We start from the raw sequence: 16279 nt of genomic DNA on the forward strand, positions 1-16279 counted from the left end.
CAGAGTACACTGTAGAATGCAGGGACAGCTCTAATGCCCTGGCCTCCTATTCCGTGCGCCAGGGCCACACAGTCCCCATGCCTCCTCCCACTGCCTCCTCCCCTTCTTCCACCAGTTGTCTGCCCAGCGACAGCTGCGTGTCCTACACTGAGTGACAGCATGTCGGGGTGAATGGGGGTGATGTGTGTCAGATCTCTGGATTGGGGAGCTTTGAGGTGGAAAACAATATGAAGTTCAAGTGTGGGGGTTGTTTTCCATCCCTACCTGGGGCCCATGACCCCTCCCAGCTCACCTGACATCAGGGCTCCCTTCCCCGGCTTAAGCGTCAGGGCTTGGTAGTCTGAGTTAAGAAGCCATAAATGGGGTGCACTGTGGCAGGTCAGCAATCCTGTACCCAGGTGGGTAGATCTGGGGAGACCTTTGAAACAGGTAAAACTTGGGAAGTGCAGACCAGGGGATCTGCTAAACAGTGACCTTTGGCCCAGCCCAGCCCTTCAGCGAGCCTTGGAGTCAGTTGGGAGGGGCAGGCAGCTGGGGATACTCTCCATATAAGGTCTGGTCCGGTCCTGGCTACCTGGGCCAGGGCCAGTCCTCTCCTTCTTTGGTCAGTGCAGGAGACCCAGGCGGGGACCCAGGCGGGGACCCAGCCTAAGGAAGGGACTCTAGTGCCTGACACCCAAATATGGCTTGGGAAGGGCAGCAACATTCCTTCGGGGCGGTGTGGAGGGAGCTCCCGGGACTATATAAAAACCTGAGCAAGGGGACAGACGGTCACACGGACGTGAAGCCTCACTTCCTACCCTCGGCACCCAGGGCCAGAGTCAGAGCAGCAGGTAGGGTGGACGTGGGGAGGGTGACCTGGAGGGCCACCAGAGACAGCTGCTGAGCCTTGGGCCTGTATTTAGCACTGAGTTTTTGGAAATTTCTCCAAACTCATATTCAGCCCATTTGGACTGCTGACTGGGCATTTAGGGGTCTGACATCTGTCCGTTACCACCCGCAGACTCCTCCCTCCCCTCTCACTGGGGACTAAACCCAAGTCCTTCTGCGAGAGAACAAGCCAGTACTTTCCTACTGAGCCGCTCACCAGCCCCTGGTTGGTTGAGGTTTCTCTCCCTGAATTCTACTCTTCCCGCTTTCCATCCCTCTTTCCTTCCTTTTCCCTCTTTCTCTGCTGGGATCAAATCTGGGCTCTTGTGGTGCAAGAGGGTGGCTGGATCTCCCACAGGGCTGCACCCCAGCCCCTGGGTGACTGGTCTGAGATGAGTTTGGAGAGAGTCAAGCATAGTCTTGGTCCTGGGGCAACTCCCTCTGAGCTCAAGGCTCTTCTAGCGGGCAGCAAGCCTGGCTGCTCCCCTCTGAAATGGGAGACAAGTGGAAGGGTTCCTTTTGACTTTGGAATGCTGAGAGTGTCCAAACGGGCAGCTTTTCCATAGTTGGGACAATATCACTCTTCCCTGGGCAGAATCCTCAACCCTCTCACAGGACAGGCAGGTGGAGAGTGTGGCCTCCTTCACAGATGAGATTGTGAGCAGAGAGCATAGCACTAGTGCAAGCTGTGGTGTGTGTGCCGCGGCCTACAGTGAGTGTGGAGGGTCTGCACGCCTAGTTGGAGGACTTAGTGTGGTCCACAGACTGCTTCCCATCGCGAAAGCATGGCCTTGACTGGAAGAGCATCCTCTGGCCCTGTGCAAGGAAGGGGGTGGGAGAACGGAGTTTCTGAATCTCCCAAGTGAAGATGGGTTAACCTCCATCACATATCACAATGCTCAACACCTTGTCTTTGCAGAAACTAGACACCATGTGCGACGAAGATGAGACCACCGCTCTTGTGTGTGACAATGGCTCTGGCCTGGTGAAAGCTGGCTTTGCCGGGGATGATGCCCCCAGGGCTGTGTTCCCATCCATCGTGGGCCGACCCCGTCACCAGGTCAGCCTGCTGGCAGGAAGGATGGGTTCCGAATCCAGCCAATGTTCTCCTCGACCCCCACCCCCCCCAGCCGTAGTAACAAGTGTCTGATGTCTCCACCTGCAGGGTGTCATGGTAGGTATGGGTCAGAAGGACTCCTACGTGGGTGACGAGGCCCAGAGCAAGCGAGGTATCCTGACCCTGAAGTACCCCATTGAGCATGGCATCATCACCAACTGGGACGACATGGAGAAGATCTGGCACCACACCTTCTACAATGAGCTTCGTGTGGCCCCTGAGGAGCACCCGACCCTGCTCACCGAGGCCCCCCTGAACCCCAAAGCTAACAGGGAGAAGATGACTCAAATCATGTTTGAGACCTTCAACGTGCCTGCCATGTATGTGGCCATCCAGGCGGTGCTGTCCCTCTATGCCTCCGGCCGTACCACCGGTAAGTGCTCACGTGTGGCCCCCTCTGTCCGCTGTCTCTGCTCTCTCTGCCGGTCCCCTCCACTCACACACCGCCCCTCCCCTGCACAGGCATCGTGTTGGATTCTGGGGACGGTGTCACCCACAACGTGCCCATCTATGAGGGTTATGCCCTGCCACACGCCATCATGCGTCTGGACCTGGCTGGTCGCGACCTCACTGACTACCTGATGAAAATCCTCACCGAGCGTGGCTATTCCTTCGTGACCACAGGTGCGTGCTCCTGATGCCTGCTGAGGGTGGCCCGGCAGAGGGTGAGCGCACGCCCTGGCCTTTGCTCTGAGGCCTCCTTCTTACTGCTTCTGCTCCTGCAGCTGAACGTGAGATTGTGCGCGACATCAAAGAGAAGCTGTGCTATGTGGCCCTGGACTTCGAGAATGAGATGGCCACCGCTGCCTCTTCCTCCTCCCTGGAGAAGAGCTATGAGCTGCCCGACGGGCAGGTCATCACCATCGGCAACGAGCGCTTCCGTTGCCCGGAGACGCTCTTCCAGCCTTCCTTTATCGGTGAGCCGCTCGCTCCGCTGATGCGATGCGCGGGGATCAGTTTTCCCTCACCCCACGCCTCAGAGTCCGGGGTCTCCGCCCGCCCGTGCCCTTAGTCTGACTGTGGTTGCTCACATCGCCTCTCCCTCGGGCCCCAGGTATGGAGTCTGCGGGGATCCACGAGACCACCTACAACAGCATCATGAAGTGCGACATCGATATCAGGAAGGACCTGTACGCCAACAACGTCATGTCAGGGGGCACCACCATGTACCCTGGTATCGCTGACCGCATGCAGAAGGAGATCACAGCTCTGGCTCCCAGCACCATGAAGATCAAGGTGGATGACGTGCCTGGTATGGGCGGAGTCCGGGGGCGGGGGGAACACGCAGGCACCTGACACTCTTGTCTTGCAGATCATCGCCCCCCCTGAGCGCAAGTACTCAGTGTGGATCGGTGGCTCCATCCTGGCCTCGCTGTCCACCTTCCAGCAGATGTGGATCACCAAGCAGGAGTACGACGAGGCCGGTCCCTCCATTGTGCATCGCAAATGCTTCTAGGCGCACCCGCGTCTGCGTACGCGCTCTCTCCTCAGGACGACAATCGACAATCGTGATGTGGTTGCAGGGTGGCCCCATCCTCCTCCGTGGCTCCATCGCCGCCACTGCAGCCGGCGCCTGTTTTTTGCCGTGTACATAAGTTGATTCGTTTTACCTCATTTTGTTATTTTTCAAACAAAGCCCTGTGGAAGGAAATGGAAAACTTGAAGCATTAAAGCCAGCCATTCTGTTTTTCTCCAATAAAGTGTGCGTTGTCTTTATTTACTGGGAGTAGGCAGGCAGTGGGCAGGCGAAGGACCCGTCTCTGCCTCTCACGGCTCACAGACTCGGTGAACTCATTAGGAAACGAAATTAGGAAGTCAGGATTCTCACCCAAACCCCGTAGTTTTTCCTTCTAGATCACAGCCATTCCTCTTTTAGGGCTTATAAGTGGCTTGCCTGGTCCCTGGCTGCTTGGCAAAAGTATCTTCCCCTTTAAGAGACTTGGCCACTGCTGGCTGTGAATCGGCGGGCGCTGGCCGTGGTGCTGCCCGAAGCGCCTCTCGCCAAGGCTGGAAATAAGATCCTCTAGTCTAGCTAGTGTGTAATGAGAACCGGCACCATCTCTTCCTTTCCATCAAATGCTGGTGGCACAGAGAAGCGCTCTTCTTGCAGAGCTGTGAGGAAGCTACCAGGGAGGGAGGACAAGGAAGGATATGGGCTACCCAGAAAGGAAGCACCTCACAGAGTCCCAGGCTGGCAGCCAGGCTCACAGGAGACAAGCACAAGAACTGGTCACCTCTGACCAGCTTAAAAATCCAACCCAGTGCCGCAAGCATCTAGGACAACACACAACCACTGAGTTACATCCCAAACGGTTTAGAGATACAAACCACGACCGTTTGAAATCCTCCAGGAGAGAGCCACACCAGCTTTTATCTATTTCTTAGACATGATCTCGTATGTAGTATAAGCCAGCCTTGAACCCTCAGTCACCCTTCCTCCCCAGTCCCTCTATAGTTGGCATCCCACTAGTATCACCAGACCCAGATTTCTAGCCTGTTAAAAGGATCTTACTATTCCCAGTCAATATTTCCAAGGGCAGTGGTCTAAATAAAACAGAAGCCAACTCAAGGAAGGAAACGGGCTCACGTAGAAGCGTGTTCACAGACAGGCTTGACTATGTCATTGCTATCTGCCACAAAGCTGAGGGCTTTCTTCCTCTTCCTTTCCTATTGGCAAGCTCCAGAAATTTCCAAGGACCCCAGGGCACTGTTCAGAAGAACTGACTTCTAAATACAGCTTCAGATTTTATTACAATGAGCACATGGCACCAGACTTACTGGAAACCACCTGGTTGTTCTACTCAGCATGGAGGAAAGTTCAAGATGAACCAATTTCTAGCCTTATATGGGAACCCAGGTTGTACTGATGATATTAACTGTGAATAGGAATGTCTGGCCTGTTGATACCCAGTGCTGACACATCTGAACAAACCTCATCAACTGCCTGAATAATTTGCACAGCAAATCACCCAGGAAAGCCTCAGTAGCCTCTAAGCTAGCTGCCACATTGAGCGTGCTGGGGGCAGAGACTTAAATATGAACATAGTAGAGTAATGACCTATCTCTCCTACAGTGGCAGTCAGTAAGCAACTCAAGACACTTTGAAGCTGACAGAAGTTTGAACTCTGAAATAGAATCACTTCCCTGAGTACCAGTCAGAGTCTGAGACTCACTTTACCACCGAGAAGAGGACAAAAATTGTGAGCTGTGTAATTTCACTCAAGACATACCAAGCCTAAAGTTTCCTTTCTTTTCCTGATATTTTTCTGAAAAGGAGCAAGTGATACATTTTGTTAAGCATTCCGCATCTTTTCAGGCTCTTAGAGAAAGTTGTTGATATCTGACAAGCCATTATAAAGGAGGCCTGAAATTTCAGTGTAGCCCATTGAGTGGGAAGGATGAGAGGATCGGAGCAAACCGAGAACCTAGAACACACAAATGTTCCTTCTGGGCAGGGAGAGACGCAACCATCCTCACTGCTAACTGTTACCTCATCCCCACTGAGCAAGAGTTTTTGTTAAAGAGCTGCTTAGAGAATCAGATGGAAGTCCCTAAATTTAGGGAACAAAGATGAGAGAAAAAAAATGTCCCCAGCACAAAAAAAACCATACACACACACACACACACACACACACACACACACACGCGCGCGCGCGCGCGCGCGCGCGCGCGCGCGCACGGAAGGGGGCAAGGCTGAATTTGGTAGCACATGCTAGTAATCCCAACACTAGGAAGATAAATGAACTTAAAATCATCCTAAGGACTGGAGAGATGGCTCAGCAGTTAAGAGCACTGACTGCTCTTCCAAAAGTACAATTCCCAGCAACAACATGGTGGCTCACAACCATCTGTCATGGGATCTGACACCCTCTTCTGGTGTGTCTGAAGAAAGTAATGGTGTACTCATATACATGAAATAAATAAATAAATCTTAAAAAAATAAAAAATAAAGTCATTCTAGGCTCTACAGTAAGTTTGAGGTCAGGCTGGTCAACATGAATGAAACCCTGCATCAACACAAAACAATATAGCAAGCTACAAAACAGGCCACACCACACCAGCACACACACATGCACAAAGAGGGAAAGAGAGAGAGGAAATTTACTGCGAGCTGTGCATTTCAGTGTGCACTCAGAGGACTGCTCTCTCCCCTTGGGGCTCTAGCTTAGCAGAGGAAGGAGCAGCAGCAGTATTAGGAAACCAATGTGGGGCAGGAGAGGTGGCTCAGCGGTTAAGAGCACTGACTGCTCTTCCGAAGGACCAGAGTCAAATCCTAGCAACTACATGGTGGCTCACAGCCATCGGTAACAAGATCTGATGCCCTCTTCTGGAGTGTTTGAAGACAGCTACAGTGTACTTACATTAAATAAATAAATAAATCTAAAAGAAAGAAAGAAAGAAAGAAAGAAAGAAAGAAAGAAAGAAAGAAAGAAAGAAAGAAAGAAAGACACCAATGTGTAGGAACTGTGGGCGTGACAACAGGCCAGATGAGAAATGACAGAACACAGCCCCCCAAGTCTTAAGAAGTGTCATGTCCTTCATTGCTTCTGTGAAGCGCTGCTCAGCTCTCCTTGGAGTCTGGGGGCTTTATCCCAAACTCTGCTGTTCTCTGGCTTGTCTGTTGTTGTTTTGCCAAAGATAAAGGATGACCTTGAACTTCTGATGGAGATGATCAGATTGGGTGGTCAGGGCTACAGGGGTGCTCCTGTACACCTCGTTTATGGAGCACCCAGGGTAGAACCAGTGCTATGATATGATATGATATATGATGTGATGTGATGTGATGTGGTGTGGTGTGGTGTGATGTGATGTGATGTGATGTGATGTGATATGATATGATATATGATGTGATGTGATATGATGTGATATGATATGGTATGGTATGATATGATATGATGATATGGTATTATGATATGGTATGTTGTAGTGTGGTGTGGTATAGTGTGATGTGATATGGTATAGTATGGTATGAGATGAGATGATGATATGATATATGATATGATGTGATGTGATATGATATGATATGATGATATGGTATGGTATGATATGATACGATATGATATGATGATATGGTATGATATGATATGGTATGGTGTAGTGTGGTGTGGTATGGTGTGGTGTGGTGTGGTGTGGTGTAGTGTGGTGTGGTGTGGTGTAGTGTGATGTGATATGTATGGTATGGTATGAGATGAGATGAGATGACATATGATATGATATGATGTGATATCATATGATATGGTATGGTATGATATGATATGACATGACATGATATGATATGACATGCAAGTATTCCACCAGCCGAGGCCCAGTCCCAGCCCTGCTGCTGCGTTCCAAGCCACTGTCCTGGACAGGTGCCCAGGAGGACAACACCAGCTGGAAGGCCGGGGGCCTGGAGGCCCTGCAGATTAAAGGTGACCCATAACATGTCCGCAGAACAACTGAACCGTGAAAAAACAAAACAAAACGAGATGAAGGGCAAATGGACAAAGGAATTAGGTCAAAGTGACAAATCACCACGAAGCTTCTATGGGGAGCATGAGGGCTGCGGTTTGTGGAGTTTTTACCTTTTCTACCCCCATTCTTCCATGTTTCTTCCTGCAGATACATGTCATGTTAGTATTAAAATATTAAGGTGAAATGAAAAACCAATAGGTAGGTGTACTGGCTGGTTTTGTGTCAACTTGACCCAAGCTGGAGTTACCACAGAGAAAGGAGCTTCAGTTGGGGAAGTGCCTCCGTGAGATCCAGCTGGGGGGCATTTTCTCAATTAGTGATCAAAGGGGAGGGCCTCTTGTGGGTGGAGCCATCCCTGGGCTGGTAGTCCTGGGTTCTATAAGAGAGCAGGCTGAGCAAGACAGGGGAAGCAAGCCAGTAAGTTACATCCCTCCATGGCCTCTACACCAACTCCTGCCTCCAAATTCCTGCCCAGTGTGAGTTCCAGTCCTGACTTCCCTTGGTGATGAACAGCAATGTGGAAGTGTAAGCTGAATAAACCCTTTCCTCCCCAACGTGCTTCTTGGTCATGATGTTTGTGCAGGAATACAAACCCCTACTGAGACAGCCTGTTAAGAGAAAACTCCTAGTCAAGAGAATAGAATCTCTGGGCTTGGTGCAGACATTCCAATGGGACCGGGTCAGTCTCCTGCCAAGGACCCACCCCTAGGAAAGCAGGCTTCCAGTAAACCAGGCCAATAAATAAATGGGATAATTAATCCCTTATGGTAGAGCCTAACTCAGGGCTTACTGAGTGAACTTGTTTAGTGAACAAGCCACTAAAGAGACACTCTACTCCCTCCCTAGAGGAGTTTTTCACTCCAAGATATGATAGGAAAAGAAAAGATCAAACTCCTTTTTAATGATTTGAAGAAAAATGTTTTTTAAAAAATGTGGGCTTTCTAAGAAACATTAAATACTAGTATTTTCTATCAAACACAATAGAACTTGCATTTAGGACAGGGAATTTAAATCTTTTATCTCCTCTACCTTGTAAGGCTTTGTACAAGTGTTTTCTTCCTTCCTTCCTTCCTTCCTTCCTTCCTTCCTTCCTTCCTACCTTCCTTCCTTCCTTTCTTCCTTCCTTTTTTTTTCTGAAACAGGGTTTCTCTGTGTAGCCCTGGTTGTCCTGGAATTCCCTTTGTAAACCAGACTGGCCTTAAACTCAGAGATCCACCTCTATGCAAATGTTTTATTCTTCCCATAGGATAAAGGTTGGAAATGCTGGTTCTGAAGTCAGCAAGGAAGCAACAATGAGTCAAATTAGCGTTGCTGCAAGGCCAAGATGGCTGTCCTCCCACACGCTCCCCAGCCTATCCCGACGGCTACTGGAAGGCGCCGCACACCATCATCGGGGTAGGTCTTTCCCACGTCTGTAGAAGAATTTTAATCCAGCAGCATAGCTGCTCTGGCATGAGATCACATCCGAAGACCGTGTAGGTCTGTGTGATCTGGCTGGAATAGACACAACCTTAACACAACCCTTCAATCCCAAACAACAACGGTAAAACTAGCTTGTAGAAGGAAGCAGCCATATTTGAAAGAATTGAGGGACAGACAAAATGGTGATTCAGAGAAAGATGTGCCAGAATGAGTCAGAAAGAGGTTATACCCAACTCTCATGAGGACAGGAAGGAGAGGCTACGTAAGAGTTGCACAGGGTCAGGCGGTGGTAGCGGCTCACGCCTGCAGTCCCAGCACTCTGGGAGGCAGAGGCAGGCGGATTTCTGAGTTTGAGGCCAGCCTGGTCTACAGAGTGAGTTCCAGGACATCCAGGGCTACACAGAGAAACCCTGTCTCGAAAAACCAAATGCCCCCCCCCTAAAAAAAAAAAAGAGCCTCACAGGGAGAGTGGAGTTTGAGTTCAGGCAAGACAGTTCAGTTGAGGGTGTGCAGTGAATGGACTTGAGTTTTTTTCGTGAGTTCGTGCAGAGACTATTGAAGCCAGAGAGTGAAGGGGAGCCAGAAGATTAGAACATATTGCTAGAATTAGCATGAGGCCAAGAGAGAGAAGCCAGATTGACTCAGTCAGCTTGGACAGGAATTTGGGCCAGAACAGCTGAGTTGAACCAGCCAGCCGGAGTTCAGAAAGAGCTAGAAAGGCTGAGCTTATTCAGCAGTAGGTCTCTGAGACGACAATTACATCTGGAGAATAAAAGTTAAATTTATACATATCAGGCCAAAGAGACAGCTCGGCCGTTAGAAGCAATGACTGCTCTCCCAGAGCTCCTGAGTTCAATTCCCAGCAACCACAGGGTGGCTCACAACCATTTGTAATGAGATCAGATGTCCTCTTCTGGTGTGTCTGAAGATAGTGACGGTGTATTCAAATATATAAAAATAAATAAATCTTTAAAAAAATTATACACGTCAATCAAACCAACCTCAGACACTTACCCTATCTAGATGATTCTAATTTGTGGCAAGTTGACATTAAAGCCAACCACAATGGGAGGCCTGGGTTGGATGCAGGAGGAACACCTGCATGGGGTGACTTGCTGCTCTGAGTTCTGTGATTGATTAGAGAGGAAGGAGAGAAGCTCAGGGGCTGTGTGCATCACAGCTGGTAAATTATGCACAGCAGGGAGTTAAGGAGAAGGGTTCTTCCCCAGAGTCCCTCAAAGACTCCTCCCCCACCCCCACCCCCTGCCCTGCACTTCTTACTCCTTCAGAAGGTACTAGACATCTGTCTTCCCTCTCTCCATCACAAGGCATTATAGATAAAGTGACAGGATTGAACATCTCCAGAAAAGAATAAATGCTTACAAGGTACTTGCCTGAGATCAGAACTTTCTAATCTTTTGTTCGTTTGTTTGTTTGTTTTATTTGTTTTTTTCCAGACAGGGTTTCTCTGTGTAGCCCTGGCTGTCCAGGAACTCACTCTGTAGACCAGGCTGGCCTCGAACTCAGAAATCCACTTGCCTCTGCCCTCCCAAGTGCTGGGATTAAAGGCGTGCATCACCACTGCCCAACTTTTTTTTTTTTAAGATTTATTTATTTTATGTATACAAGTACACCATTGCTCTCTTCAGACACACCAGAAGAGGGTGTCAGCCCATTACAGATGGTTGTGAGCCACAACGAGGTTGCTGGGAATCAAACTCAGGACCTCTGGAAGAGCAGTCGGTGTTTTTTTTTTTTTTTTTTTTGTTTTTTTTGTTTTTTTTTTTTTTTTTTTGGTTTTTTGGATTTGGGTTTTTTTCGAGACAGGGTTTCTCTGTATAGCCCTGGCTATCCTGGAACTCACTCTTGTAGACCAGGCTGGCCTCGAACTCAGAAATTCGCCTGCCTCTGCCTCCCAGAGTGCTGGGATTACAGGCGTACGCCACCACTGGCAGTCGGTGTTCTTAACCACTGAGTCATCTCTCCAGCCCCAAGCTTTCTAATCTTCATTCCAGCTTCTAGTGCTCAACCCAGGCCAGGCAGGGAAGAAACCTAGGACTCGGGTTCCTTAAGGTCCAGGCAGGGTTAGTGAGCTCCCAGGAGTTCCCAGGCAGACCAAGGAGACAACAGAGGGAGAGGGTCTTGTTCTGCCCCCACTGTGCCGACCCTGCCCTACAAAGAAGGGATTTGGGAGAGGGACCACAGTCCCTCAGAAATCACATAAGGCATGTGTGGTGATAGCCACCTGTAATCTCAGTACCCAGGAAGCAGAAGGCAGGCAGACCTTTGGGAGACGAACCACCACCCTGGTCTACATAGAGCGTTCTAGACCATCCAGAGCTACAGAGTAAGAACTTGCCTCAAAACAAGCAAACAAACAAATACATAAGAAGAAGAAAGGAATCCCATAAGGTCACTCATATGCCAGGGTAGGTGAGGCCTGAGAGTCCCCACCTTTCTCTTCAGATCCAGGTGAGGTTGTCTCCTTCCTGCTGTACTGAGGTGATACTGGCGATCAGCCAGGCTCTGGGGGGGGGGGGGAAATAATGGGGCCATTTTGGTTTTCTTTTCTTTTTTTTCTTTTTAAAGATTTATTTCTTTATTACATGTAAGTGCACTATAGCTGTCTTCAGACACACCAGAAGAGGGCATCAGATCTCATTACAGATGGTTGTGAGCCACCACGTGGTTCCTGGGATTTGAACCCAGGACCTTTAGAAGAGCAGTCTTAACCGCTGAGCCAGCTCTCCAGCTCTCCCATGGTTCTTATGATGTAGAAACTGTGTGTGCGCAGCAGTGATGCTTACACAACGGGGCAGCCACTCTCAGCACCTTCCTAAACCCCACATCTTCCCCAGCTACAACCTTCCCCCAAGCCCAGCCATGGCCTTGCAGGAGCCTCCCCTCCCAACCTGTCAACTCCTGGCTCTGAGAACCTCTTCCCCACCACTTTGGCTGGGTCTAACCCTTTTTCCTTTGCAGTCTGTGTAGAGCCTTCGAACTGATGAAGATGCACCTCCCTTCTAGGCAGATCAGCGTCCTGGGGAGGAATGCATTTTCTGGTCCCTATTGTTTCTCCTCCAGTGCACAGCAGCTACTTTGTAACAGTTGCTATCTCCAGATGCATCCATTCTCTTGTAAATAGCACAACTTCACTCTTCTTTCTGGCTAAATCCCCACTCTTGTGTATGCCCTGCTTTCCTTGCCTTTCCTGATGATGGATAGCTACCAGGGTTGGTGCCATAGCTTAGCTATTGTGAAGTGTTGCAGAGCATGGATGTGCAGGGGTGTCTGTGCTTTGCTTACTTGGAGCCCTTCCGTGAATCCCCAAAAGTGTAAGTGAGACTGTCCAACAGAGCATAGGGGACTAACTGGAGTAGGGAGGAGAGAGGAGAGAGGGAGGGAGGAAGGGTGGGTGGAGGAGATATACAACACACATTATATGTGCAAATGTCCTTAGGTAGCCCTGTTCCCTATGCAGGGAACAGAACACAAATTGGAAAGCCAAAATGGAGGCTGGAGAGATGGCTCAGTGGTTAAGAGCACTGACTGGTCTTCCAGAGGACTGGGGTTTGGTCCCTGCATCCAATCATCTGACAGAACACTAAATAAACAAGTAAACAATAAATAAATACAATGGGAAATCACTGGTCTGTTTCAACCACAACAAGACCTTGTGTGGGGGAGGGGAGGGGTGCGGCCTGGGCCCCTTGGGTGACACATGACTTGGCTCTAAGTCTTTTCATTTCCCTCCAGGCCATTGGTGCCTTGGGGCTAGCAGGGAGGTTCTGTAGAACTGGAATTAAAATGTGCTGTGCAGGACTTGGAAGAGTCCCGGAGGGCGAGAGCCCCTGCTGCCCGGTGCCCTCCTATCTGTGCACCAGCTAACAGTCCTGCCTGACCCTTAGTCCGCTCTGGAGACCCTGCTCTGTGAGGGGTAGAGGGAGGAGAGGGAAGGGAATGGGGGTGAGGAGATGAGAGCCCAAGGTACAGGAGAGGGACAGCAAAGGGAAGGGAGGGTGCTGGTTGGGAGGGGAGCTTGAAGGGGGTGGGGGTGGGGTGGCGGGAGGGAGGGAGGAGCCGGGCAGCAGCTGTCTACAGAGCCATCCTCAGTGAGTCACTGAGCAGCGCCCACTGCCTGCTTCTATTTTTATACCAGCGCCTGCTCACATCTTGCGTCAAATAAGCCTTCCAGTTGGTGGAGGGGAATCTGATGGCGGAGGGCAAGGCTGAGGGAGTCATTTGAAAGTCTATGCAGGAATCTCAGAGCACTTCCTGTTATTAGGAGCTCCTTAGTTGGTGCTTTAGGTCTCAGCCCTGCAGGGCCAAGGAGCTACAGGCCCTTGGCTGCATTAGAGGCTCTGGGAACAGAGTAGAGAATTCACAAGCGCAGCAGCAGGCTGGGGTACCACAGACAGAAGGCCCGGGGCTGCCATTCTGGGGAGAATGACAGCGTGCACAGATAAGTCCGTCCTTAGGCTTCCACTCTCTCTTCTGTAAAGACCATACTGAGTGGGGCGTTGTCAACCCCAGAGACAGATCCCAGGCGAGGTGGGGGCTACAAGCATCTCCTCGCCATGCTCTGGGGAGGTGGATGGTTAAAGTGACTGCGTGTCCCGCACACATCCCCGGGCTAGACACTGGCCGCCGGCTTGTGGAGCTCGTGGGGAAGAGTCAAAGCCTGTTGGTCTGTCTTCAGGAAGAATCCCCACATTCAAAAAAAAATGGCTCCCCGCACACTGAAGCTTTCTAAGAGCACTCTCTCCCAGGCACAGGTCCTGCTTCCGGAGGCTTCTGGCAGCCGCTGACCTCTCTTCCACACCGCCTGGCCCCAGCAGGAAGCAGAGGACACTGACAAGCCTGGTCAGCGCTGTGGCTTACCTCAGGCCAGTGAGCACAGCCTAAAATGGAAGCCCGGGACTGAGAGCAGCTTTGGTAGACACTTCTCAAGAGTCCAGAGATCCAGGGTTCAGGTTTTGATTCCCAGTGCGAAGCGACCCTGCTTCAAGCCTCTAAACACTCTCCTTGAGACGCCAGATCGCCAATCTCTGATCCACTTTGGGAAAGTAGAGACCAAGTAACACCACCACCTCACACCAGGCCCAGCCCAGGGAAGCATCTCTGATTGTGTGACTGGGGTAAAGGGACTGTCCCTCTGGAAGCTGCCCCCTGGGGAAACGAGTTTCCAAGAGTCCTACTTAGTGGATACAGAGAGCAAGTGGAGCAGGATCATAGATACTATGTATCAAGGCGTCTCCGCCTGCAGCTTCTCCCTGAGTCAGGCGATCTCGAGCTGACTGCTGGGATGGTGGGGCTTTAGGTGGTGCCTTTCCCATGAGGGATGCAGGGTGCCATCAGACCTTGGGCAGGTCTTCTGAGTACATATGACCTCCTTTGTTCATGTTGTCACGCCCTAAGTGGCGTCCCCTTCCCCGTGTGCAGTGCCCCTGTGAGCTCAGCTCTGCCGGGTGGCTGGGCAGCACTGCTGTGACAGCTGAACGCATGCCGGCCATTCCCGCCAGCAGGTTCATGCTCTCGATATAGGCCTGGTTGGCCCTGAGCAGCCGTGCTGCCTGAGGCGAACCAGGGGGCAAGCCAAGGCAGGCCTCGGCTTTCTTCCTGTCCTTGCATGGCTAGGGCCTGTGGCTGCCTTCTGATTTGTGTGTATTATTAGGTCTTAGGAACTCCACAGCTTGGAGAGCCCAGAGACATGGGGGTAGGCTAAGGTGGGGTGTTCATTATAGAGACTATCTCAGAACCGGAACTTGCTCAGGGTCCTCAAGTGCTGCAGGAAGCCAGACCCAGGGTCTCCAGAAAGAAGGGATACCTGACTTTTTATTTGTTTGTTTGTTCGTTTGTTTGTAGACTCCCACAAGACTCTGCCTTGCTTACCTGAGTGTTCCCAACTCCTGGTGACTCTTCCCATTCTGTAAATTAACTTGGTGGGAGCCTGACCGGGGCCTTCTTACTCTCCCCACTTGGTTACATGAGTGTATCTATCAGGGTGGTCACTGTAACTCAACTAGAGGTGCTAATTTTGGAAACAGGAGGTAGTTCAGTGGGGTTCGGGTAAGGCGGGCCCTACCATGCTCCCTGCCAAGGGCTTGTTAGCTGAGCTTGGGCTAGGAGGAGTGTATGCTGTAGTCCACTATTTGGAGGAATGGGGAGAGGCGACAGAAAATGACAGGCATCTTCCCAAGTGCACCTGTCTCCCTTCACTCACACAGGCAAGAGGAGCCTGCGGCAGGCCTGGGCCTCAGAGCCAGCTCCATGAACAGGAGACCTCAAAACCGGCCTTGACTGAGAGTCTGCAGCCCTCGCTGCCTTCAAGGGTCTGCTTGAGTTTGTGGTCCTTGGCCCAGCTGGAATACTTCAGGAAGCAGTTTGCCAGCTGCTGCAAAGCAGGGGGCAGCTTGGTACCACCCTCCAGGTCCTCCAGTGGGGACCCCACGTCCAGTCCAATGGTTGGCTGCTAGCATCTGCCTCTGTATTTCTAAGGCTGTGGCAGGGCCCCTCCGGACACAACCATGGCCTGCTCCTTTTGGTATACACTTCTTGTCGACCATAGTAGTGACTGTTTATAGGATGAATCCCCAGGTAGGGCAGTCTCTGGGTGGCCTTTACTTCAGTCTCTGCTCCACACATTGTCTCCCTTATTGCTCCTGTGAGTATTTTGTTTCCTTTATCAGAGGAACCAAAGCACCCTCACTTAAGTCTTCCTTCCTTCTTGAGCTTCCTGTGCTGGGTGAATTGTAACTTGTCTATTTTGGGCTTTTGGGTTAATATCTGCTTATTAGTGAGTGCATACCATGTGCAGTCTTTTGTGATTGGGTTACCTCGCTCAGGATGACACTTTCTAGTTCCATCCATTTGCCTAAGAATTTCAAGAATTCATTGTGTTTAATAGCTGAATAGTACTCCATTGTGTATATGTACCACAGTTTCTGTATCCATACCTCTGTTGAAGGACATCTGGGTTCTTTCCAGCTTCTGGCTATTATAAATAAGGCAGCTATGAACATAGTGGAGCATGTGTCCTTATTACATGTAGGAGCATCTTCTGGGTACATACTATGTCTAATTTTCTGAGGAACCACCAAACTGATTTCCAGAGTGGTTATACCAGCTTGCAATCCCACCAACAATGGAGGAGTGTTCTTCTTTCTCCACATCCTCTCCAGCATCTGCTGTCCCCCTGAGTTTTTCATCCTAGCCATTCTGACAGGCGTAAGGTGGAATCTCAGTGTTGTTTTGATTTGCATTTCCCTGATAACTAAGGATGCTGAACATTTTTTTAGGTGCTTTAGAGCCATTTGAGTTTCCTCAGTTGAGAATTCCCTGTTTACCTCTGTACCCCATTTTTTAATAGGTTATTTGACTCTCTGGAGACTAACTTCTTGAGTTCTTTGTATACAT

The 16279-nt window shown here is 50.4% G+C and overlaps 1 protein-coding gene across 1 annotated transcript; it reads left to right on the forward strand.

Moving 5' to 3' along the window:
- The first annotated feature begins 1746 nt into the window (after positions 1 to 1746).
- Positions 1747 to 3631, forward strand: Acta1 (actin alpha 1, skeletal muscle). Its single transcript, XM_052166694.1, has 6 exons — positions 1747 to 1930; positions 2036 to 2360; positions 2450 to 2611; positions 2713 to 2904; positions 3042 to 3223; positions 3300 to 3631. The coding sequence occupies exons 1-6, from the start codon at positions 1766 to 1768 to the stop codon at positions 3441 to 3443; spliced, it is 1170 nt and encodes a 389-aa protein (XP_052022654.1). The 5' UTR covers positions 1747 to 1765; the 3' UTR covers positions 3444 to 3631.
- The last annotated feature ends 12648 nt before the right edge of the window (positions 3632 to 16279 follow it).

The sequence above is a fragment of the Apodemus sylvaticus genome, chromosome 21, assembly GCF_947179515.1.
Source record: "Apodemus sylvaticus chromosome 21, mApoSyl1.1, whole genome shotgun sequence".
Taxonomy (NCBI): domain Eukaryota; kingdom Metazoa; phylum Chordata; class Mammalia; order Rodentia; family Muridae; genus Apodemus; species Apodemus sylvaticus.

What these genes read in the sequence shown, in the direction of transcription:
- Acta1 (XM_052166694.1), top strand. Translation starts at nt 1,766, where the DNA reads ATGCTCAACACCTTGTCTTTGCAGAAACTAGACACCATGTGCGACGAA. An exon ending in TGGGCCGACCCCGTCACCAG is followed by an intron (nt 1,931 to 2,035) that starts GTCAGCCTGCTG and finishes CTCCACCTGCAG; the next exon opens with GGTGTCATGGTAGGTATGGG. An exon ending in TGCCTCCGGCCGTACCACCG is followed by an intron (nt 2,361 to 2,449) that starts GTAAGTGCTCAC and finishes TCCCCTGCACAG; the next exon opens with GCATCGTGTTGGATTCTGGG.